Here is a 27,344-nt window from a genome sequence, read left to right as displayed (position 1 = left end):
AGAACCCTATACTGATCCAAAACCATCATTTAAACATTTGACTGTTTGTGTACAATATGTTGCAAATGCAGACAGAACTGAAACTCCTGGATAGCAGTAGAAGTGACTCTCAAATGAAAAGCACAAAGTGTTGGATTTAAATTTTAACGTCTAACATGTTAAACAGATCCAACCCTGATTTTATTGCATCATGTTCTATGATACGTACTTTCAGAAGTCAATCATCTATAGAGTTTGTATTTACATTCAATCACATGCATTTGTTCCCTGAAACAGGAAATGAACGACCTTTCTGTCACTGGCAATAAACCTTGTTTTTATTTATTTTTTTGACTTGGTTATGTGAAGACTAGCATCACCTATGATTGCTAACAAATTGAATTAAGTGTACAGCCTCTAAATGTTTGTAATAAGCACTATAGTGTGAGACCTAATGTATGTATGTTAAACTGAATAAAAAGTCAAACAAAATGTATGTCTTTAAATGATCAGTAAAGACCTTGAAACCGATATATAGCAATAAAAAAGGGTTTTATTGCATTATTAAGATTGATTCTCTCCACATGGATTGGAGAGAAGCCATTAAGAAGAGCAAAAGAGCAAGAAATGACCAACAGAGGGCATCACAGACAAGAGCTTCCTCTCAGAAGAAAACAGAAAAGAAAAGTTCAGTTTTTGGCAATTATACATACATAAACCATAATGATTTACAATAAAAATAAAAGAAAAAAAAAACATCAGAAGTAAAATAAAACAATAAATACTGCACACTGAACACAAAATCTTAATAATGTTTAGCTGCACTTTGACACTAATAAAATAAATAAACAGAAATTAATCTATGAAGCCAAACTCTAAACTAAGAAAGGTCTAAAATTAATTTAAAATAAATATATTAATAGGTGTCATAAAAAACTGGTTGTGCAGTGCATAAATCAATCAAGTATGGTTTAAATCAGCACTCATCAAGCAACCTTGGGTTTCAGAAATGATGTACTAGAGAAATAAATAAAATTGTATTATTACTATTATTATTATTTTTATTATTATTATTATTATTATAATAAAGTACACCAGTCAGAATAATTTGAGAGTTTATGAAACATGCTTTGCTCTTTAGCTGTGATCTCAAGTGTTGCTATTGAGACAAAAACAAGGCAAAACATTTACATCAGTAGACGAGACTTAAAGGAATAGTTCACGCAAAAATGAAAGATTGCTGAACTTCAGAGATGTAGAGGAGTTTGTTTCTTCATCATATTTGGAGAACTGTAGAGTGGAGATCAAAATTAGAGAACAATCTACATTTTCCTAAATTTCAAGGTCACTGCTTAGTCCTATTTGAAGTTATCCTAACAGGAGTAGACGGGCAGTTTTTTAAACATATTTCATAAATTAACTGTATTCTGAAACACAGTATAAAAAACTTAAAAGAGATATTTGAAAAATTGTGATACCACCATGTTATTGATGTTAATCCAGCACCTGGTTCTAATTACTTTAATTATATGACAAACTCTATTTAACTGGCAGCATTCCTCCAGTTTTCACTGAGATTGCAAGATTTAAAGAGAAAAGAAGGGCCGGGAAAAATAATAATCTCCATACAAGTTATTTGTAAATTTTTCTTTTTTCTACTTGTTACTTTGCACTTTTTGTTAGAAAATGTTTATTTACTATTTATTCAAGTTTTTTAAGGTATCTAATATTTTTATGCTCTAATATTTTTATTATTATGCTTTTATATCATGATTAAATATTCAGTGGCATAAAAAGGTCTTATAAGGACAACAATATTGTTTATCGCAGTTATTTCTGGGGCAATGTATCGCACAACAATAAATTGTTATCGTGACAGGCCTACTGTTTGGACTGGAGTGCTGTGGATTATTGTGATGTTTTTATCAGCTGTTTGGACTCTCATTCTGACGGCACCCATCCACTACAGAGCATCCATTGCTGAGACACTGATGCAATGCTACATTTCTACAAACCTGATGAAGAAACAAACTCATCCTAATCTTGGATGGCCTGAGGGTGAGGAAATTTTAAACAAATTTCATTTTTGGGTGAACTATTTCTTTAAAAGAACAATGGAATGTGGCAACAGCACAATAATAGTTACAGTAAAACTCTGTAAATCATGTGAAATTGGCCTTAAGATGGATATACTTCATATGATTTGTTTACATTTTGTCTAATTAAAAGAAATTCAAAACAATACTAACTTAAGTGGCACTTAAAGCAGAGCAAATGTAAATTTGAGCTCATCACATTATATCTGTCTGCATGAGATGCGGTTAAGGACGTGTTTAATTTTGGCTTACGGGGGTCTGCAAGTAAACAAAGTAGCCAAACAGTGCAAATATGATAGAGCTTAGACGGCGTAGATGACCTTTGAATGTTTAAAACTGAGCTTATGTGTGTCATCAGCTCCAGGACAAGCTGAGTTAAGATTGTTATCTGTGTACTGAAGGCAAAAAAGACATTCTGACTGATCACAGAGCAGTTTTTAGTGTAGAAAACAGGCACATACTTACATACAAACATGTGTTCACAATGAGTGGATGTTTCAGGCATTTTGTGAATCAATTATTAGTTCTGTGATTTCATGATTTTAAAAAAAACTATAAGTTATAAGTATTATAATGCTGACTAATCCCACTATTTAATAATTCATAAGGGTTTGATTTTTAGTATTAATAAAAAGGATGGATTAGTATTAAAATCAAACAGAAAAATGAAGCCAAGTCAATCGGTATCTCCTTGACATGCATGAAAACACACAATATTTGCTTTTCAGTAAATAGATGCACACATGGGTTGATCTCATAAGTGTCCATGATTCTATTTGCTCATGGCTGAGTGCTAAAGGTGGAAACTGTGTGTGTGTGTGTGTGTGTGTGTGTGTGTGTGTGTGTGTGTGTGTGTGTGTGTGTGTGTGTGTGTGTGTGTGTGTGTGTGTGTGTGTCTCGCCTCTTTAGCTCAACAGCTCCAGATATGTAACAGGCACTTTCCCCTTCTGGTTTCCTCGCTCTCCAATCAGCCAATCAGAGTCCATTCCAGGCACTGTGTACACAGTGATGAGCTGATCGTCCAATCAGAGAAGAGAAATGAATTAATTTAGAGTCTTAATGCTTCTCAGGTAAACAGATATAGCAAACATTCTAAATATTCAACAATATGTAAATAAAATGCCTTAAAAGGAATCATCAGACCAACCAAATGGTAAATGCAGCCAAATATATTACAAAATGTTTAATCCAAGAACCATAACACATTAAAAATCTAGTTCGTTAATGTTTTCTTCACTGTTCGTCACTATATTTACAATGTTTAATTCCACATAAAATATTCAAGAGAAGTTTAAACTAGCCAATGTTAACTATAATGCTTTAAATCATCATGAAAAACATTCACAATTCATTTAATTTTAACATTAAAGTGACATACAATGAACATTATTTAAAATGAATGTGGTATTTTCAATTGAATATTCAGTGAGAAATCATTTATGGCTCATGAAAAGTTGGATATGATGAAGTAAACAGATGGTTATTATATGAAAAATGCTAAACATTAAACAACATTCAAATGAAATGGATTAAAAAAAATTATAAATTCAACTAAACTATCACTATAGCCAAATATATTCTAAAATATTTAATGCAAAACACATTTAAAAAAATCTAGTAAAAAACACCATGCTATGTTTTCTTCATTGTTTAACTATTTTCACAATTTTTCACTTTTCATTGCCAATAAAATCATTGCAAATACTTAATATTCAAAATATCATCTATTTTTACTAAAATAAATAAATGAATAAATAACTAAATTAAATAAAATAAACTAACCTAAATTAACTTATGCATTTAATCGTCATGAAAGACCATTCACGATTCATTTAATTTTAACATTAATGTAAATAAATTAATGCAAACTTAAATAAAATGAATGTGTCATTTTCAAGAAATATTGGATAAGAATAAACTACCCAATATCAACTTATAATGCATTAAATCATCGTAATAAACCTTTCACAATTCCTTTAATTGTAACATAAATGTGACATATAATAAACATTAATTTTAATTTGAATTAATGTGGTGTTTTCAAAAGAAACAGAATATTCAATAAGAAATCATTTAGGAGGGGACCTAATTTTATCCATCACAATTTGATTGGATCATTAATGTGAGCTAAGATATTATGCAATTATAATACAGTATTTTCACAGCCCCTAACATCCCTTTTAGACCCATATCAGACCTTTTATCTTCCATCAAACATCTGCTCACCTCATCGGCCCGCAGCGAGAGCTCACTGGAATCTCCAGCGTCGTAGTCATACAGCACTTTGGCCTTGCGTGTGCCGCTGGCGGGTGGCTGAACTTCTTCAATCTGCAGAGCGTCTGTTTCCAGCAGAGATGGAGAGTTCAGGGGCAGGAAGGTGGACGGGTCTGTTGGGCTGCCGGCGGGGTGGGAGTTCACCTCCAATGAGTGAGGGGATTCTGAAAGAGAGAAGATTGATGGAGGAGACACTATGAGGGCTCTGCTGACGAATGTTTACACTAACAAGACGACAAACTCTAAACTCACATGTCTCCACTGGAACTGAGAGCAGATGGGTGGGAAAAGTAAAACAGGTGTTTATAATAATGACATGTCCTCACCCTCAGGCCATCCGGGATAAAAATTAGTTTGTTTCTTCATCAGATTTGGAGAAATGTAGCATTGCATCTTTTTCACTGGAGGAAGAGTTATTATGGATTAGGGACTCTTAATTTAGCCGAATTTAAAAACGTCTTAATGACGGATTTGTTTCTTAGAAAATGCAGCTTTTGTCTTCTCCAGATGTTAACTGATGGACTGGAGTGGTGTGGATTATTGTGATGTTTTTATCAGCTGTTTGGACTCTCATTCTGACGGCACCCATTCACTGCAGAGCATCCATGGAGAGCGAGTAACATAATGATACATTTCTCTAAATCTGTTCCAAGTAAGAAACAAATTTGGATGACCTGAGGGTGAGTAAATTTCACATCAAATTTCCATTTTTGCGTGAACTATTCCTTTAAGGTGCATCATGTCATGTTTTCCACTGTAAAATTTTGTAAAGGAAATCTTTAATTTAATAGGTCACGCTTTAACATTACGTTTCAGTTGTTATTATTATTTTTCTGTATTAGTTAACATGAACAAAGAACAACACAGAACATATTAATCCTAATTAATGTGAATTTCATCATTTACAGTATGTGTAAACATTACAAATGCACAAGATTATTAAATGCTGTAAAAATATATTGTTAACTTTAGCTAATGCATTAACTATGAAACCTTATTGTAAAATTTTAGAATTTAATTTGGTGACCCAAATAGCACTTTGCGCATGCATAAGCTAACAGCATGAAATCTGACGTGTGCCCACCTGCCCAGCTCTCTCTGCAGCTCCTGCATGTAGTTGTGACACTGGCTGTAATACATCGCCTGCACTTCCACAAACTCACACAGGCACCGCAGATGATTCACCTGCACAGACACAAAAGACATCCTGTCACTTTAAAACCCACGGCACGCTGTGCAAACACAGACTGCGCTTCGTTTGTTTGCATGAGGATAATAGATATTAACAATGTTTTTAAGTCCTATTCTTTGAATTTCAAAGCATGCATATTGAAGGGTTATTATGAAAGCCTTTAAGGCCATCCTGAAAATGAGGGTTATCAGTTTAAATTGGCATGTTTACATAATGTTCAGCTATTCAAACATACGCTTCTGCTCAAGTGTGTAGCGTGTAGCATGCACGACTCACGTGTGTGCTGCTGATGCCCTCCAGGAGGAGTCTGGTGACCTCTGCCTGTCTGTCAAACTCTGTCTGAGCAACACGCATCTCATGCTCTGCCTGCACATGACAGAAAACAAATACAAAATTGACACAGGCTTAAGCTACATTAGCACTTAAATTACACTTGCAAAAACACTGTACACACTAAACGCGAAGCAAATATGTGCATCGTCACTCGCTCTGGATTACTTGCTGGATGTTTTGTCACTATTCACGCGAGTGAGGCAAAAAACATCCCCCGAGTAATCAACCATGGTGAGGATAAATACTCTCGCTGCTTTGTACCTGTTGTGGAAGTCCAAAAAACGCCAGAAAGCCAAACGCAGACATGTCTGGGTTCACAGCATCATACAGAGGCACACACTACTACAAGATGACTACAATAAAGCACACCTCCATTTTCTGATACTGGATGTGTCAATAAGCTCTTCGCTGATTGGCTTACATGAGAACGCATCTGGCGAATTGAAAAATTTCAACTCAAGCGAAAGACGAAGACATTTCACGTCGTCTGGCGCAAATTCACCGCTATCCGCGTCTTTGCATTGACTTTGTATGTAATCTAACAAATAATTAAATTCACGTTTGGTGTGAAGACTCTCTTAAGAACAAGTCTAATCAATTTGCAGTTAGTAATGTCAGTCATACTTTTCAGATACAAATTAGACCGATGTACATTTTATATAACTGTCTTCATTTACTTAAATTTTTTCAGGCAAAAAATACTTTATTTTGAAGTATGCCCATTTTCCCACGAGATTCACCCAAATTTAAATTACATTTTCATAACTGTCACCGTCCCACCTGTGGGACGCTTGGCACTCTTTGTTTTGTTGTCCTTTTTCTCTATAAAATCTTTTAGTAATCATCATAAATTATATATCATTTGAAAGCTTAGAAGCCCAAGATTCATCCTGTGAAAACCATTTTGAAATCGGATATTGCGTTACCATGGAAATGGTACTTTAAAATCTTATGGCGGTCTCCTCCCCCTTAGTGTGCAGTGTCAAGTGTCATATTACAAAATGAAATATGGTCTTTTAGAATCAAAACTTGTTATAATCTTGGCAACAAACATATCATTGGAAAGGTCTGAGTCTCAGGATTCCATATTTGGAGGTTATTTTGAGTACTGAACTAAAATTGACAGACAAATCTAGGGAAAATTCATTAAACAAAATTCAAAGGAGTTTTGGTGGCTCCCAGTGGCTGTTTGTGGTATGACGCCCTAAATAAAACCTCACAGGAACCTCAATTTTTTTCATATCAACTTCAAATTTGGAACATAACTTATTTAGACACAAGGCTTTAATTTTATACCAATTTTAGAGTAAAACCTGTTATGTAAAATATTTATAATAAATAAAATATAATAAAATTAATATAGCGCATTTTATTTACAGTACATTTAAACTTCTATAACTTTTTGATACTTTGATTTTTTGAAAAAAAGTCGCTTTTGCCAAAATCTGCTAATCTTCTTCTTTAAAAAGAAGACCAACCTTAGGTCTAGATTCCAAAGTGTTCATAAAACACAACAATTTAAGTTTGGATAGTGCACTTTAAAGGAGCCATGTGTAATGTCTGGCAAAAAAATCAAGTCATACTCCACATTCCATACCAGATGGGGGCAGTATGCCTCAATAAGTGAATTGGTCTACTCTAGAGTAACAAACGAGAAACGGCATAGTCTCTATGCTCCGCCCCTACCTTCACAACAACCCTAGAGCCATAGCCGAAGCCTAAAGGACGTTTTGCCTCCAGAGTAACGTTGGGTGATGTCAAGTGATTTTAAAACATGACATCTTCAAGCTACTCCCCTTCACCTTTACCAGGGAATATGTTCATATTCGTTTTGTTCATATTACATTTTGAATTGTATATACACATTATTTGAATTAAATTAATTTGACAGACAGCATTCTGTCAAGATCATTGGTCAACATCAGACAGCTGATGTTGACCAAGCTAGCGCCAACCAAACGTAACCAGAGCTGCCAACTCTCAAGCATTCACAGTGAGACACACGCAATTGACTCTTTTCACACGCTTTCAAAAACTTGACCGCTCTGAATATAGTGAGTGAGTGCGCGCGCGGCCGGGGCGCGCTCTCTCGCTCTCTCTCTCGCTCTCTCTCTCTCTCTCTCTCTCTCTCTCTCTCTCTCTCTCTCTCTCTCGGGTTCATTATCATCGAAGACATTTCAAGCTTCTTAGGTAATGTTACATTTTAGCATCAGCTTTGTAGAGACGGGCTTTGGTAGATAACAGGTGAAAAACCGGATCGGATCTGTGGGTAAGTTATAGCTAGCTAACTATCAAACGCAGCTACGGTTAGCCATCGCTAACATTAGCACGTTTATCGAACATCCTTCGATACATTTTCTATGTTATAACTTCCCGAAAAAAAATACGCAAACATATAAAACAAACTTCTAGCGAAATACTAACAGCATCTTACTTACCAATCCAAAAAAAATGTTGCAAGTTCGGAGTCAAAGCTCATTTCTTTCAAGTCCATCAGTTGTCTCCAGCGATGGAAAGCAGTGCCGATGTTTACTCTGTTTCGGCTCCTTTTCTTATCGGATTTGATTTGTGATTCCGAGCGCGGTTGCTTGACATCAGGTTCAAGTACGCCCACAAGCCGTGCGAGTTATTCGTGTATTGCAGGTTGGCTGGTGGTTATGTTGCCCGCATACCGCCTCCCATGGCCGAAACTGGTATTACGACACCTGTCGGGCCGTGGCTAGTAATGCTAATGCTAATTAAGGTTGATATCTCTGCAGCACTATAACTTGACATTTTTTTAATGACATCATCGCCCTTATTTCTTCTCATTCTTTTGATGCGTGTAGGTCATTTTTTGGATATTTTTACCTCAATTTTTACACATGGCACCTTTAATGCCTATTTTAAAAAATGGGGGGTGACAGTTAAGGGGTTAAAGTTTTAGTAATTTTGTTGTATTTATAACGTTTTTATTAGTTTTTTTAAATGTCTATGATTAGGGGCCAAGCACCAAAGGTGCATAGACACCTACTGTAATCGTTAGTGTTCTTGTTATTATTATTCTGTTTCTCCTTCTTCTTCCATTCTTGATTCTATGGCAGCCCATAGAACCGCTTGTGGGAAAGTTGAGGAATTTATCACACATATAGAGGACAGTCTCAACATTAACCACAGCAAGTCTTGGAGTCTCAAACTCAGACTCTGTAGCACCACCAACAAGACAATCTGCATTAATGTTTATGCTATTAACTTTTGAACAGTAAAGTTTAGAAGCAAAATTCTTTTTTCCCTCTGATTCCTTGGACTCATGCCGAGTCAAATAGACACCAAAAAATATAAAATCTAGGAGTCAAGATTTTTCGGCATTTTTACTTTTTTTTTTTTTTTTTACTCTTCTTTTTGTCCGTTTTTCCCCATAATTTGCTCAGATCATCTTCAGGCCATGCTGGCAAAAAGTTATGGAATATAAGTTGATTTGTCAAACCATTTTCGAATAATGCATGAACAAATCTGTTGAGCACACCTGAGACCTGAGTGCACCTGCACAGTTTTGGCACAGTGCCACCTAGTGGTCTGGAGATATGAAAAATTGCCATTTTTGTTTAGAACTTATGAATGGTTTGACCAAAAATCTGACTGGTCTCTTTATATTCGGTGCGACATACCAAGTAGAACAATACCTAATTTTCCCATGTAGGCCATTTTAGGCGTCGACCATTTAGAATTTTCTTTGAAGAATGCTGTATGTTTGGCATATTTTTACGAAACTCGGTATGTGACCACCGTGTGGTAAAATTTACAAAATTGCTAATAACTTCTAAGAAAATGTCTTTGTACTTGCCTTTTAATTGCTGCTTGCAGCTATATTGCTTATTGATATTATTTCAGTTTTAGTTATTTGGTAAAAAAAAAATCATATATATATATATATATATATATACACACACACATATATATATATATATATATACACACACACATACACACACACACACACACACATATATTGATATATTCATATATAGATAGATAGATAGATAGATAGATAGATAGATAGATAATTTCAAGTAACAAAAATAGTTTTCTATATTTTCAGTTTTCGTTTAGCTTTAGTTGACAATAACCCTGCACATAAGCGTGAACATAGTGCTCTGTGCTGACCTGACTAATATTACAACAGAATATATATAAACGTATATATTTGTGATGTCAGACTTACTTTATCAAGCTCCTCGTTCCAGAGCTGATGAGAGGAGAGACACATACAGAAAGACAAGACAAAAGCACAGAGAGCATTACAATGAGAAGTGTTAAACTCAAGCTGTGTTTAATTACAGCAGAACACAAAGGGACAAAGTACATTTGAGTGATAATTTAATTGAGAATAATGACATCTCTGAAGACCAAACTATAAATGGAGAAATAAACAGAGAAATAACTATAAGTGGAGAGTAAATCGGTGTAAAATAAGCAGAAAAATACGTGATTAGTTTGGTTACAGTGGTGAGTATTAGGTTGCTTATTTACATCCTTAATGCACAGGGTGAAGCATGTAGAAGGGCAAAGTTATTTCTGCCATGGAATAAAAATAAAAAAGATAAATGCGACTTTTTATCTCACAATTCAGACTTTTTGTTTCTCAGAATTCTGAGATTACATCTCGCAATTCTGTTTTTTTGTTTCCATTACAGAATAATAAAAATAATAATAATAAAAAATGCGGACTTTGTTTCCTCTTGCAATTTTGAGTGTTTGTATCTCACAATTCTGAGTATATATCTTGCCATTTTGAATTTATATCTTGCACTATTTACTTTTTTTCTCAGAACTGTGAAAAAAAAGTCTGTACTGTGAGACAAAAGGTTACCTTTTTAATTACCTTTTTATTGTTTTATTCTGTGGCGGAAATAAGCTTCCATATGTAGGTTTGTATCATGGTAGAATCACATCTCTGGATGTACAGGATGTAGGAAAGCAATGCGATCTGACAACAACATGTCAGAAAAATGAATGACAGATTGTGTCTATCATGAATATTAATACTGGAAATGTAATGTGTGTGTGTGTGTGTGTGTGTGTGTGTGTGTGTGTGTGTGTGTGTGTGTGTGTGTGTGTGTGTGTGTGTGTGTGTGTGTGTGTGGGTGGGTGTGGGTGTGGGTGTGGGTGCGTGTGTGTGTGTGTGTGTGTGTGTGTGTGTGTGTGTGTGTGTGTGTGTGTGTGTATGTGTGTGGAGGTGGGGTGTTCTTACCGCAGATGCACTGGCAGACAGCACATAATTACGCGGTCTGGTCTCTTGAAAGTCTGGAACAGCCTGAAACAGACAGTAACACACTTTAATACACACCTCCTGCCAAAGCACAACCACTAACAGCAGATATTTTAGGTAAGAGACTGACTGGCACCACCTTCATCAGCTGCACTGAACTATGGGGTGATAACTGCTGGTGATTGTGAAACGCTACAAACAAAAAGTAGCAATGACTTCTCTTCTAAAAGCCACCATGCATCAGATCTACAGCTTACGAAGATTCAAAGATCAGAATAATGTTAAGTTTGATCAAATTTAGATGATATTGAGCTGATCTTTAATAAATATAAGAATGAAAACATCTGATCTTTGATCTTGCTGAATGATGAAATGAAGATGTGGCAACTGAAATATTGCATTTTTGTATGCATTATGTATTAATTATAATGCACTGATGAAACCCAAAACAATTTGAGTGGGTGTATATTATGATATGATGGAACAGATTCACTTTCTGTTCACATATTAGCCACGAGAGGACGCTGACAGAATAACTGTATTCAGTAGACTTGAGAATCAGCTGCTCTCCGTCATGTTTTCACTCTTGACAGAGGAAGGTTTGATTGATTTCTGTCTCAATCAAAAATCAAAAAGTAAATAAAAAAATCTCTATGCTTGTTGCAATGCATTCTGGAAATCTGGATTTTTAAGGTTTACTCAGATACAAGTTATTCCATCATATCATTCAAAGAAGATCTTAGTGGAGTGCATGAAAAACGAGGAACAAAACTGAAAGGTCTTCATGTCATTGTTATTCAAAAAATGTAAAAAGGCAGGAAAAAAGCATAATGTGCATAAGAGGAAATACACTGTGATACTCACTTCTCCCTCACACTGTGAAGGTTAAAGCAGAGACAAACAATTAGTGCTCAAACAACAGGTGAGAAACCACTCAACATTCACAACCACACACTGACACAAACACAAGGAACAGAGATATTTCGAGTGATGTTATCAAAACGTGACAATAAATACGACAACTGAGAGGAAAGGGAATCGAGAACCAGTTCTTATTCAGAACTAGTTACATTCTTTTATAATTCTGAAATCAAATAATAGTTTTTGAAATGTTTGCATTCTGTTGCCGACGTGCACAGAAGATAGTAATCAAATAAAATACACATAATAAGAGGTGGTTCTTCAAGACAATCAACTTTTGATTGACTGTTTTCCAGATTAATGAGCCTCTGCAGTGAATGGGTGCCGTCAGAATGAGAGTCCAAACAGCTGATAAAAACATCACAATAATCCACAGCACTCCAGTCCAGCAGTTAATGTCTTGAGAAGACAAAAGCTGCATGTTTGTAAGAAACAAATCCATCAAGAGATTTTGAACTTCAAACTGTTGCTTCCATAATAATGCTTTCTCCAGTGAAAAAATCATCTCGTCTGAATCGGGAGAGAAATCTGCACAGATCAAGACCCGTTTACAAGCCAAAACAGCTCTAAACAAATATGTAAGTGGATTTTAACGTAAGAGACAACAGGAGATGGACTTTTTCACTGGAGGAAGTGTTTTTATGGACTACAGACTCGTATTTTTGCCAGAAACAACAGTTTGAAGTTAAAACGCCATAATGACAGATATGTTTTTTAGAAACACGCAGCTTTTGTCTTCACAAGATGTTAACTGAGGCACTGGAGTGCTGTGGATTATTGTGATGTTTTTATCAGCTGTTTGGACTCTCATTCTGACGGCACCCATTCACTGCAGAGCATCCACTGCTGAGCAAGTGATGGAATGCTAAATTTCTTATGTTACGATGAAGAAACAAAACTCATCTACATCTTGGATGACCTGAGGATGAGCACATTTTCAGCAAATTTTCATTTTTGGCTGACCTATTCCCGTAAGAAAGCTGGAATGTGAACCAAAATCAGAAATGCTAAATCCCTTATGATTCCCATCCCTAAAGAAAAGAGAAGAAAAATAAGATGAGAAAAGATTAAGTCAGTCTTACAGCTGCTTTGGCTTCTGCGGTTTTGGCCTTCTTGAGTCGCGCTTTACAGGCGTCGAGATCCAAGCGCCGATTCTCCAGAAGTCTCCGCTCTTTCTGCGAGGAGGACAACACTTTTCAATGCATCAGAATCATGTGCAAATCTACTGCCACAAGAGAGTCAAACTCACAGAAATGGTCCTCCAGTCGCCCTCCAGAAAGTTGCGTAGGGGTGTGAGGAAGCTAATGGATGAGGTCTGCAGAAACTCTCTCTCAGCGCCGCCCAGTCTCCTCTGACAATCGCCCACTTTGATCAGGGTGCTTCCTAGAAGGCCAAAGCACAGATGAACCACGAGTTATCTGCAATATGGACGAGGCTAGACGCACGTGCGCAACCTGTGTCAACTCGCGCCTGGCTCCGCGTTTAAAACAATTGTAAATTCAATCTTACTGCTTTCCTACTTTCACTTGGATAAAATGAAACATTCAGCACATTTTCCACTTGTTCTTAAAATCCCAAATCCTTAAAAATTAATAAAACAGCCTATTGTAACCGTAATATATGCAATATGCCTACTTTAATAACTGGCTAAAGTAATACAGTTCATTTACACAAAATAATCTAATCTTTCCTGTGAAATTCAGTAATTAAGTAAATTCTGTAAAAGTAGTAATACCATTATAATATTTCCCTGCTGAAAAAACAAAAAAACAATAGAACCCCTCCCAAAACACAATGGGAAATGTAATGGATTTAAGGGTTTTAATGGGAATTATATTGGCTTTAATGAAAACTATAAAGGTATCTACCGGTATTTGATGGATTCTATTGTTGGGATGTAATCTTGCAGATAGGAAACAATAGAACAACAGTAATTCCTATTGAAATAATGCCCAAAACACACTAGAAAATTCCTTTTTTAAAAATTGTTTTAATGGAAACCATAAGAATTTCTGTGATGGTTTCTATTGTTTTTTTTTGTTTGTTTTTTTTTTCAGGACGGTAACGATACCCATACTGTGCTGCACACTATTGACAATATTAAGCTGAAGCTTGACTTTGCAAAATTAAAATCACAATCCTAATATCGGTCAAAAAAAAAAAAAAAAAAAAAAAAAAAAAAAAAAAAAAAAAAATCGCACTTAGATATTTTCCCAAATCGCACAGCCCTACTCCCATGTCATCCAAGATGTTCATGTCTTTCTTTCATCATTCCAAAAGAAATTTAGGTTTTTGAGAAAAACATTCCAGGGTTTTTCTCTATAATGGACTTCAGTGGTGTTCACTGGGTGGAAGATACAAATTGCAGCTTCAGTGCAGCTTCAAAGTGCTCTACACGAACCCAGACGAGGAAGAAGCATCTTATCTAGCGAAACGATCAGTCATTTACCAAAAAAAAATTACAATTTATATACTTTTTAACCTCAAACACTAGCTCTGTGCATTCTGGTTCATGACAGTTAGGGTAAGTCGAAAAACTCCCATCTCGTTTTCTCCTCCAACTTCAAAATCGTCCTACATCTTTGTAAACACTGGGTCGGTACTTTTGCAGCGATGTAGGACGATTTTGAAGTTGGAGGAGACACGAACATCTTGGATGACATGGGGGTGAGGGAATTTTTTTATTTTAATTAAGAAGTGAACTAATCCTTTAATGCACTTTTCAAAATAACAAACCCAGTCAAATGTCAAAAGTTTTGGTTTTAATGACAAAGTAGTAGAATGTTTAATTTAACATACAATGTGCAACAGAGCGGAAAAAGTGGAAATCATGATTTAGTCATAAAATAATGTCTTCAGAATCATAGATGTGAAAATGGGCTGACAATTGAACAAAGAAAGATCAAGCCTGTGTTCAGCTTTTCTGCCGATTAAGGGATAATTTAAGACATCTTCACCTTACAAACGGTTGTCGAAAGCAAAAATGCTACAAAATACATCATATTTATGAGAAAGTATGATGTGCTCGAACAAAACAGGCACTATTTTTGAAATCAGCACCACAAAAAGTATTGGATTTCATTCAGCAAATGTGATGCAGAGCAGTGTAATTGTCATATTTGTCTGAGTGCAGTGCATTTACTGTTTTGCAATCAATAGAGAGATTTGATGTGGAGGTAAAATAAGGATGCAAGCAAATTGTGTCACAGCCAGTTGAGAGAGGGACGTTATAGCAGCTGTTCAGCCCACCGAATCAATAATTAACGCCTCTCTTTACAGGACCGTCTGTGTGCTTTTAACTGCAAAACTGCACAGAATTGCCCAAAGCTCTTTTCTGTTAGGCTCAAAAATCACCATACTTCAGTTATTTATTTATCTATGGCAGAACAGAAAAAAGGTGGTCCAAATGTCTGAAACCACACAGAAATCTCATTTAAACCTGTAAATACAGTTTAAGGATTTGGGGAAAAAGTGGAACAAGAAAATTATGATGCAAAATACAGAAGACTTTCTGCGGTATTTCCATGCAACTAATCAAATGTAATTCATGTAAGTGTTTTTGTGCAGATCGTGAGATTTTCATGTAGCTCTTTAGATCATTTCAAATCACGCTGGAGAACATAATCATCCAGTTTTGTTCATGGAGCTCCATTAAAGGGAAAGAAAGACACACCAAATGAGACATTCTCAAATTGTCATTAGAGAAATTCAAAAGAAAAGCATTTCAGTAGTGATTTTAGACATTTGGACACCTTTTAAACGCATTTACGTGAAAACTATAGCATGCTTTCTCAACATAAGTAACATAATTAATGGCCTACAGTAAATGCAGTCAAAAGTTCATCCACAAACACTCATCCATTAATTATACAAATAGACACTTTAAGGTTTTCTATACTTTAGACCGGCTGCACTGGTCCAGTTCTTACAGAGATAAACTGTGTATTTCCACAGACTGACACTACAGCCCATCCTGAAAGCATGTGGTCAGCCATGGGACTTTAATAAGCCATTTAAAACCACTAAGTGCACTTTAGCTTGAGAACAGACAAACAAGAAGCGCACAGTTCTCTCTCCACTCAACGCATCTATTATCTGTGCTTCTCATGTGGCAACCAAACACAGCAACAAAAGCATTTATCATAGGGAATAAAATTCAGCACTGGAATTCATATTTTATTCATTTATTATAGGCTTTTTACTAATATTATCCATTCCAACCCGAATGTAATGTAGTCAAGTCAAATGTATTTCAAGTGCTTTTCGAAATACACATTGTTTCAAAGCAGCTTTACAAAAAATCCTGATGAAAATGTTTATAATATCATAATATCTTCTTGTCTCATAGTTGCATTTAGCACATTAGAGCTGGGCCATAATAAAATTAATTACATTTTACAAGAAGTATATCGCCCTATGTTAATATACTATATGCAGATAAAGTTGGAGACAGGTTATTATAGTTAACTAAAACTAAAACCATTAAAAAAAAAAACATTTACGTTACTTGAAATAAAATACACTTTAATTGAAATAAAAACGTAAGAAACCTTAAACTTCATTTATTTCAGCTAGTTGCCAAAGCATCATTCCTTATTTTCATTTGATGCACTAAAATTATTATAGTTTTAGTAATAAAAGTTAATTAAAAAAACTATACAAATTTAAAATGAAAATGAAAACAGAAAATATAAAAATGAAAACGAATTCAAAATATTAATAAAAAAACTAAAATAGCATCTTAATGATACTAAAATAACACTGGTTGGCGATAAATAATATACTTTCTATAAAGGGTCATATTTTATTTTACATGCTTTTACTGTGGTTTTGTTCACAGCAACAGATGAATTTAGGACCAAATTACTGACCTTTGAGGCTTTGACATTCATTGTATGGTTAATTTCATTCTTAAATTTAAATAATCAACTTTAATCCAGTTTTATTTACATTTAGCAAGTTTTTTTATTTCCCAGCTGTGTGCAACCTGATCAAAACAGACCTGAAGCTCAAAAACGGGTCACAGGTCTTGTTTTGATTGCAAACGGCTCATTACAAATCACTGCTTTGACGAATGTGTTTTCTAGAATGACTTTCTAATAGCTCAGAAAGCATAAAATGCATACAAAACCCTAAAAGCAGAGCTTTAATATTATAGTTTTTGAGTATTAGGCTTATTAATATTGATGAAAATGACTGGAGCACAGTTAGGTCGATTTAATTATCATGTAAGAGACAAGAAAAACAACAACAAAAAATCAAGTGGACATCTCTGGTACTAGGGGAAAATCTCTGTGGAAGAATGCTGGCCAGGAAATGACATCACAGAGTGCTGTGACCTCTGACATCACTCCGATGGGATACAGAAAGGAAAATGCAATGAGATTTATTGGTTTGGCTGCCTCCACACAGCCTGCAGGGAAAAACCATCAGAGACTGCAAAATCAATCCAACCACACTGAAAAACTTCAACATCGCAGTCTGTGCGGTTTAATTATTCCATCATTTAAAGAGTGAAACACTTGCTAACCTTTACATATTATATCTAGAAAAGAAGCTTTAGAATAACAAACACAGACAGTGGCTCTCAATGTAACTGCAGGGGATTGAATTAGATTAAGAGCATCATTTGAGAACCAATTCAATGGATTTGTCCTCGACCCGGTGGAGTTCAGCTTATTTTACTCTTACAGATAAAATAAATCAAGCGTTTAGGCCTACTCTTAGCAGATCTTTCTGCCAAAAATGCACACAGACAAGACAAGTTTCGATATCATCACCCCTAATGAATGTTGTCAGACAGACCTCTGATTTGGATTCTTACCGTACGGGGTTCCCGGTCCAAACTCCTTCGCTGCCTCCAGCATGAACTGTCCTAAGATCTCTCCATTAGTGGGCCGCGGTGGAACCTTCCGGTCAAGCTTTTCATACAGGAACTCTTCGATGCGAGCACCTGGCGCACAAACAGACAAATAGAGAAACATCAAAAACAATCCACCTACAACACTAGACTGAGACATGCAGCTGTGATTAGACACTTTTAACAAACTAAAGGAAAAAACACGATGGCAGTGATGTTTGTGGTGCAAAAATTACATACTTCAGCACTTTGGTCAACATTGTAGTTTTTTTAAAGGACCTTTAGCCTACTTGCACACACATATATACATTTGGGAGTCTTTAATTAGAGGACATTTTGTCAGCCCCTATGATCTTTTTTTATTTAGTTTTTAAATAAATACATTATAGTTTTAAAGAAAATATCATAATAGCTTAATAATAAATGGATGAATTAATAAATAAACAAATAAATATAAGTTTTAAAGGAATGGTTATAGTTGCTTAAAATCTTAATTTAATTTCTTTAAAAAAAATTCTAACTGAAATTTTGCCCTAATTTCTCTATTTTGGGCTTGTTCTCTTCCTGATGTGTTCCTTTAATGTACATTATTAAATTATTATAAAATACTCTAAAAAAGTTATATAAATATTTGTTATAAAAACAAACACACACACACTGTCATTATGGTCACAACTTAAGTTTTTCTAAATTATCTAAATTATATTTGTTTTGTGATGGAAATTTTTAAACATTAAGTTGTTTTTGGTGAAAATGATCAAAAATGCTGACGGTGGCTGGCAACTTTTTTCAAAAACGCTGGCAGGGAAAGAGTTAATGGACTGCTATCTTAAAACATTTTCTCTCTTTTAATTTTCCAAAATTTAATTAAACTTTGCTCTAATTTCTGTATTTTGGCCTTGTTCCCTTTCTAGACTTTGAGATATCTTTTGACATTAAATATATTTAATATATAATATTAAATTATTACAAAGTACTAGTATATAAGCTATATATATATATAAATCGATCAAAGCATTGAATTATTAGGGGGCATTAGCAAACTGGAGAATTTTATTTGATAAACAAATAATGTCTTATTTTTTTTTTTTATCTTTTAAGATTGTTCTCCAAAAAAAGCTGAATAATGTCAATATCATCACACACAGCAGTCAACGTTCGATCAAAGCCTTGATCAGATATTTACTCCAGAACTTGCTGAAGGTGTCCCAAATGAAATACAGCTCACAGAAGTAGTCCAAAGTGCCCTGAAGTATCACACTTATATATCAGGTGTGTCCGGGTCACGAGCGCCTGCTCACCAGGGTTCGGCTGAAGCATGACTTCGGTCTGTCTGTAGATTTTCTCGGTCCAGTTTTTGGTGCAGTCAGCTCTGGACAGCAGATTCTCAAAGTGAGCGTCCAGCTCGGTCTTCTCAGCCTGTCCCAGTCTCTCCTCTGTAAACTGAAGCACAAGTAATGAGATCAACAAGAATCAGTCGTATTCCTGAGAGGAAACACATCAGAATAATAACAAACAGCCAGTGTTGGGGAGTAACTAGTTACATGTAACTAAATTACACTATTTAATTACAAAATAAATGTAACTGTAATCTGTTACAGTTACTGAGAAAGTAAAGCTCTTTTTTTTTTTGTCCTTTTTCTCTATAAAATCTTTTAGGAATCATTTTGAAATCGGACATTGCGTCACATGGAAATGGTACTTTAAAATCTTATGGCGGTCTCCTCCCCCTTAGTGGGCGGAGTCAAGTGTCATATTACAAAATGCATTACGGTCTTTTAGAATCAAAACTTTTTATAATCTTGGCAACAAACATATCATTGGAAGGGTCTGAGTCTCAGGATTCCATATTTGGTGGTATTTTGAGATAGAAGTAAAATTGGCAGAGAAATCTAGAGATAAATTCATTTTTTGGTGGCTCCCAGTGGCTGTTTGTGGTATGACGCCCTAAATAAAATCTCACAGGAACCTCCATTTTTTTCATATCAACTTCAAATTTGGAACATAACTTATTTAGACACATTTAGCTTTAATTTTATACCAATTTTAGAGTAAAACCTGTTATGTAAAATATTTATAATAAATAAGATCAAATAAAATGAATATAGCACGTTTTATTTACAGTAAATTTAAACTTCTATAACTTTTTGATTTTGAAAAACTTATTTTGCCAAAATCTGCTACTTTTCTTCTTTAAAAAGAGACCAACCTTAGGTCTATATTCCAAAGTGTTTATAAATTACAACAATTTAAGTTTGGATAGTGCACTTTAATGCCTATTTAAAAAAAAATGGGGGGTGACAGTTAAAGGGTTAAAGGTAAAAAGAGGTGCTAAAGTCTGATTTTGTTGTAGCTGTGATTTACAATTAAATTATTATAATCTTAATTCAAACGATGAAGGATTTTCAAATTCTGACAGAAATCCGTTGAGTATCGTTATTACAGTAATGTCAACCCTGCCTGGTTTAAACGCTTAAAAATCATTAACAGTTGAAAACATTCGTTATAAAATCTAGAAAGTAATAAAATGCAATCAGTTACAATATTTTAATAACGTAATTGATATAGTTAGTTACACGACTTATTACATTTTAAATAGAGTAACTGTAACGTATTCTTAAAAAACTGCAAACCGCTAAAAACGTTTAAATACGCCTCAGGTTCAGTCAATCGATTTCTCCATTTAACTGCTGTTTTAAAACATTCACTACATAACCCAAATGAATTATGTTGTAAACTAGATTTAATTCGGCTGAAAGTACATTTGTGATTTTATCTGTGAAACTCTTGTTTTCGTGTTTTGTGTGAACGCAGACGCGGGTGTCACGCGCTGCACATCAACTGTCACCGACACTCTGACCGACGCGTTTAAACTCTGACATTCATCCGTAAACGGCCCGTTCTTACCTGAACAGCCCGTGAAAAGAATATTCCAGCATCTGCAGCGAGTTTCCTCACGTTGAAATCCATGTTGAGAGCGGGGACAGAGGCGGAATCCCCGCGGCATCAGGCGCTCCGCAGAGGCCAGTGAGTGTTTCTGTCTCTCCAACGCAGGGTTGCCAGGTATTCACAACAAGTCCGCCCAATCGCTACTCAAAACTAGCACAAAACTAATATCGCGTTCCGGAGGGTAAAATACACGTTTTTGGCAGGGTTCCCCCGTTACAATTCGCATTCCAGGTGATTAATATCACGTTATTGGGGTCTTCTCAACCGGCGGCAACAGTAGCCAAATTCCGCGGGAAAACCGAGGACTTGGCAACACTGCAAACGGTTTCTATGCGACTCGAGCAGTTTTATCCTGTAGGGGGCGCTGAGCGGCTCACGAATACAATCCTCGCATTCAAATCTCTGAAAGCATTTCATCTTACTGGAAACATTTGTGCAGGGAAAAGTATAATCGTCTGAATCTGTGAACTCCACAGATCAATAGCTAAAATACAAATAGAAATCTGCTATAGCAAACTCTGTAAAATGACTCTTAAAATCCCTAATCATAACCGACTGTGATTGGTCCATCTTAGCAGCGCTGAGAAAAGTTACAGTCACCACGTGATGTTACGCCACATCACGTTTGTCCCCGCAATAATTAATAATATTAATAATTTACACCTGGATAATGACACTGAGAAACTTTAATAGAAATGTAATTTATATAAAAAAAAAATATAATTATAATTATAATTATTACGGACGGATTATTACGGACAAATTACATGCAGCTTCGAACTCAGTAAATTAATCATTTTAACAATCATGTTCACACAGATTGAAATTCTGCTTATTATATTTCTAAGGGCTATTGTATTTGAGGCACAAGTGCGCTCATCGGCCCTTAGGCCCTATTTAAAGATTTATAAATTTATAAAAATGAAGATGAAATCACAACTAGCACTATTAGAGATCTATTAGAGATCGCTAAGACATGTGACCAACTGCGCGGCAACGTCATCAGAACGCAAAGAATTATGGGTATGTTTGGCCAGTTTACATGGGTTGGCATAACAGGCTAGTGTTCTGGCATGAAAATAATGAAAAATTAGCATGAAAAACAGAATATAATCGTACAAAATGCAGCGGACTAAAGAAAACATTGTCGTACCATACCGCCTAAAAACTAAATCCTAATGCAAAGACGAGATATGACGAGAAAAAAAAGGAATCAAAGGACTGGATCCTTACGAGCAGAGCGACTGGTCAAGGGACGTCAAACTGTTGCCGAACTCCCAGCACCCATATATTTTTCACAACTACATGATACTAAGTGTTAGTGCATACACACACGAAGTTTTCTATGGACTTTTTAATAATGTAAATGTATTCATCTAAATGTGTTTACATGTTAAATATGTAAAGAAACTGAAATTAAGTTGGATTGTTACTACTATTTAAGTTATGTAATTGTGTTTGCAACCAAAGAACACTGATTTTTGCACAATTCTTCCTTAATACAGATAAAGGAGGCAGAATTTCATTCAGTCTTTGTGTATTTTATTTACAGACATGGCTAAAAATCATTACATGTGAAAAAGACATTACAAAATCTTTTGGACAAACAATAAACATTTACATATTAGATGTGAGCATGGTATATAATTCTCCAAAAGGGCTTGAACGGTCTGTGTTCGTAGCTTTGACCTCAGTATGGCCGAGGTACAGAGAAGGGATCCAGTCAGGATCACACTCCAACATTTCATAGGCAGGTTTGCCTGCAAACAAAGTCAACAAATAAATTGCTATGTAGCCTAGATGTACAACATTTAAAACTGATTAACGTTACGCTTTAGTACGTTGGTAACTTAAGCTAATGGTCTGGTTAAGTCAAACAAAACACGCGCTGGTTTTTTGCCCACAACATAACATTTACAGAGAGTAATTGTAACTTACCTTTGTGAAAATGCTTTGAACACACCATCGTGTTTGGTGGAGTGTTATCGAAGGTAATCTTGGGCTCCTTACTGCTGCTATCCATGCCATTCGTCAACTATTTGTCACCTCTGAAACATGGCTTGTACTATTATTTTTCCACGCTGGAAAACGATTAAAGGATATTCCGTTCTTAAGCTTTACGCCACTTCTATTCCAGTTTAGCGTTCTTCCCTCCATGTATAGAAGTCTGGCGCGTTATGTTTGTGCCGCGGTTTCCCAAAATGCTTTGCGTTTACCACTGGGAATACGTCATGATGACGACACATTAGCAATCTCTATTAGCACTTTTCACTTTGTTACAGAACACATGGTGAAAATTGTAGTGTTTTTTTCCACAGTGCGCAGCAACACGTTTACATAACGAAAAAAATAAAAAAATAAAAAACACGTTTAGAAAACATTCAGAAATAACATTTTCGTAACTAAATAGGAATGTTAGCAAAACGTTCTTAAAAAATGTTGCTAGTTGGAGAATCATAATATGTGTTTTCTACAAAAAATCGTAATATTCACATTTCTTTGATGAATCCCCCAAAAATAACTACAAAAACATATGAATTACAGTCTTATTAAATCATTTTACTAATTGTATCTCAGTTTGTAACATACAGTATATAATATTTCGATTTTATACTATTATTTATTTTTTTAAATAAATTATTTGTATAATGTAATCATTTTACTAACAATAAATACAGTTTGTAATGTACAGTTTTTATATTTTATACTATTATATCTTTTATAAAATTATATTATTTAATGTAATCACTTTATTAACCAAATACAGTTCGCAATATAGAAACTTTGTATATTTTATACTATTATATATATTTTTTTATAAAATTACATATTATACAATGTAATCACTGTAGTTAGTAAATTATACATTTGTTATATTTCATACTATTATATATATTTTTATTAATTTTATATATTATATAATGTAATCATTTTACTAACTGTAAATATAATTTGTAATATATAATATATTTTATATATAATCACTTTGTAACTGTAGATAGAGTTTGTAATAATGAGCAGTTGTGTTGTTGGTCTAGAGCTGTGCTGGAATCTGACACACTCATGTGCATTATTATCACTAGTGTGTTAACTGACTAGTGCTGCAGTACTAGTTAGTGCTCAGACTCTGTAGTGGTGGATGTACGTGATGGTTCTCTCTGTTCTGACTCTGCTTTATTTCTCTTTAGGCCTCACAGCAGCGGCTCCTCCGTCTGAGCTGAAACACAGCGGCTGTATTAAAGTGAACCGGTGTAAATGTCTGATGCGGGACGGGTCAGGTCTCATTGATCTGGCCTCAGTGGCGGATGAGGACGGGTTCATACAGCGACTCAAACCCCTGCCATCAGCGGTGGGAAACACAGACGTGCTGCTGTCCTTCAGCCCGTGTCTGCCCTTCTCACAGCCCGAGGACTTCAGCATCACCGACTGCACCGATGTGGCTGCCTGTGTCATTATACGGTCAGCTCATCACATTTAAAATGATTTTTGTTGCTTAGTAGTAAACAGTTATGATCAATATTACTGGATATAAGCTCACAGAATGTCCCATCTGTCGTTGGGATGAGATATATTTGTAAAGTGAGCCTCATGGAAGATGTTTCTGTAGGATTCGTCAGGATAACAGGGTCATCAATCAGTACTTGAACTATGGCAGACATGAAGGCAATAAATTCAGCTATAACGAATCAAAGAAAACTCTCACGGTGTCTTACTCCAGTAAGTGACTGTATCAAGCATGTCTTTAATTATTCGCTTAAATTAAAGGCTTTTAGCAGGTTCTCTTTTTCAGTGTCTCATCAACAGTAAAATGATATTCTAAACAGATTTTGTAAATTGAAAAAAAAAAGTAAATGATTTTTTAAAAATTAAATTTACATTTATTAGTTTAACATTAATTAAATTAAGTATCATAAATATGTATTTATTTGTAAATGTGCAAACAGTTACATTTTTATTTAATATTAAGTAAATTACTTTATCAATTTAAACTGAATAAAAGTGAAAAAAAAATAGTTTTTTGCATTTATGTCTATGCTATAATGCCATATTGTGTTTATTAGTTTTATTTATTATAGTTAATTTAGTTTTAGGTTTTGTTGTTGTACTTTGTAGTAAAATAAGAAATGCCGTCTTGACAGCTAGCTAAAATAACAAGTTTACATTTTTTTAATATTTTATTTTATTTCAGTTAACGTTTATTTTATTTCAAGTAACAAAAAATGGTTTAAGTTAACTATAAAAATCCTGCTAACAATAGCAAGCAGCAAATCTTGCACAGTAAAGAAATTTCACAGGATCATTAAACAAATTCATCAAACAATTTCATGTGTGTAAATCTAAAGCTATCTGAAAGCAACAGAGAAGATCTGTCATATATTTTGACCTCATGACCTCAGTGACCTCTGTCTCTCTATCAGTGTTTCCTGACAGCGAGCCTCAAACTGTGGTTCATTACCAGTGCAGCCCCAATCACTCCATCACTCACAGCCAGAGCTTCAGTGCAGACGGGCCCCTGCAGATGTGGGTGGAGAGTCCCTGTGCATGTCCGAACGCCTGTGCGCTGGTGGACGTGGGTCCCGGGACCATCTTCCTCATCATCCTCTGCCTCAGTGTGACCGCTTACTTCATTATAGGTCATTCTGCATCTCTCAGATGAGCTCGTAGTGCAGTTGGAGTCCAGTAGAGGGCATTACAACCACATCAACAACCCCAAATTGATAATAATGATTTATCCCAAAATTTCAGCTGTGTAGTCTTATAACTGTGTTTAAGTGCAATAATCATCTACATCTGCATCTACAATCCAGTAACTTTGTTCTAGCCTTTCTCTGCAAGCATGTCAAAAAAAAAAAAGAAAAACGAGCCGCTCAGATTTTGCTCCCCTAATTACGTACAGTAAGAGTGGGATCTTATTATATTATCACTGCCCCTTAATCTGCACATTTCCATATGCAGATCTAATATAAACATGCGATTTCTTTCCCAGCCATTTACCTTCACAGACTGTGTTTTTAACACAAATTCTGAGTATGGGTCACCATACTTGGCCACAAGTCACCTCCTCCTCCCTCCCGGTGTGTATTTGACCATTTAGGTGCATTAAGCCATGAAAGAGAACTAAGTTTATTATTCCTGTGCTCGTGCTTCAGATGTGTGTGCTCAAAAAAAAAACCTAGATCATGTTAAAACTGATATGGCTTTAAAACGCATGACTTCAGCACGATATACATGATAATCAAAACCAAACAGATGTTTTCTGGCAGAGTATCTGAGGTACCAGCAGGTACTTTGTGGAAAAGGGGGCAGGGAGCAGAAGCTCATTTGCATTTAAAGATACTTGCACGAAAACAGCATGTTTCTACTTCCACTCAAAATAGGCATTTTCAAAATGAGCTGAAACTTCACAGACACGTTTATGGGGACACCTGAGACTTATATTACATCTTGAAAAATCTGTATAATAAAGCGCAATTACCTTTTATATTTTTTATTCCACGGCAAAAAAAAAAAAAAAAGATTTTCGAGGTGTAAAGAATTTAGATGAAAAATATAAAAATTACAAGATAAACTTGCAAACATATCACGCAATAAACAGCGTCTTGATTGCTGACACAAGAACCATATAGAGCACATTTGCGCATGGACTGTAGGTAAATACTATCAAAAGATTTTTAAAAAGTAATAATAAAAGGTAATTGTGAATCTTCCTCTTGCAATTCTGAGTTTATATCTCACAATTCTGACTTTGTTTCTCACAATTCTGAGATAAAAAATAAAAAGTCGTAATTTTCATTTTCTTTTTTCTTTTTATTTCGTGGCTAAAAAAATTACTTTTGAGATTTAAACTCAGAATTTCGAAGAAAAAACCTGACATGCAAACTCGCAAATATATATGCTTGAGACTGTTTTGTTAATCCCGCTCGTAAGTGAATGAATGTCCGAATGAATCGCAAACTATTTCAGATCTTATTGCAAACCCGCTTGACCAAATAGATCAACAATAATTTATTGGCAGTTAGCTAGCCTGATTCTGGTTTATCAGTAATATTTTACGGTATTTTACAGTGACGTATGGAAATGATCAGCTGTCCTCATATCCTCTCTTGTACCTGTAGGATCATGTGCACTTCGGCCGTTCAGGACTAGTAATGGTGTTCAGATGGCTCCAGAAGACAGCGTTTGGTGTATGATCTGCTATCACCTCAGCGAGCAGCCCGACGGCAGCAGGCGGAAGAGGAACTACTCGCTGACAGACACGCTGTGAACTCACTGGAGACACTATGGGACATTACATCAATCTCTATTTCATAAACTCCAAATGCATATGTTACAAGGCCCACCCTTAAATAAACAATCCCCAACACAACTCATGTTCATTTAAATAGAAATCCCCAAGATTTATTGATGGCTTTACAGAGTATTTCACACACAGGATGCTTTACTCACAAATTTCCCAAGCAAAACTGATTGAATAAAGCAAAATCGACTGAA

General features: G+C 35.2%; 2 protein-coding genes across 5 annotated transcripts; one reads left to right on the top strand and one right to left on the bottom strand.

Moving 5' to 3' along the window:
• Positions 1–512: 512 nt before the first annotated feature.
• Positions 513–20,949, bottom strand: LOC109047841 (endophilin-B2-like). 4 transcript variants are annotated; one of them, XM_042761594.1, is made up of 13 exons: positions 20,811–20,949; positions 19,205–19,346; positions 17,868–17,996; positions 13,293–13,426; positions 13,126–13,218; positions 11,987–11,998; positions 11,105–11,167; positions 10,076–10,099; positions 5,818–5,907; positions 5,434–5,534; positions 4,602–4,616; positions 4,302–4,512; positions 513–3,088 (listed from the first exon to the last, which is right to left on the bottom strand). In XM_042761594.1, the coding sequence occupies exons 1-13, from the start codon at positions 20,871–20,873 to the stop codon at positions 2,981–2,983; spliced, it is 1,185 nt and encodes a 394-aa protein (XP_042617528.1). In that variant the 5' UTR covers positions 20,874–20,949; the 3' UTR covers positions 513–2,980. The 4 variants fall into 4 exon arrangements, 3 of the variants coding, with proteins under 3 accessions (XP_042617528.1, XP_042617530.1, XP_042617529.1); XM_042761596.1 differs by lacking the exon at positions 4,602–4,616; XM_042761595.1 differs by lacking the exon at positions 11,987–11,998.
• LOC109099978 lies at positions 20,803–27,344 on the top strand. The gene is made up of 5 exons (XM_042761597.1): positions 20,803–20,930; positions 24,041–24,311; positions 24,460–24,569; positions 25,271–25,486; positions 26,969–27,344. Exons 2-5 carry the CDS (start codon positions 24,115–24,117, stop codon positions 27,115–27,117), a joined length of 672 nt encoding a protein of 223 aa, XP_042617531.1. The 5' UTR covers positions 20,803–20,930; positions 24,041–24,114; the 3' UTR covers positions 27,118–27,344.

Source organism: Cyprinus carpio, chromosome A8, assembly GCF_018340385.1.
Source record: "Cyprinus carpio isolate SPL01 chromosome A8, ASM1834038v1, whole genome shotgun sequence".
Taxonomy (NCBI): Eukaryota; Metazoa; Chordata; class Actinopteri; order Cypriniformes; family Cyprinidae; genus Cyprinus; species Cyprinus carpio.
This window is presented reverse-complemented; position numbering and strand designations above follow the sequence as displayed.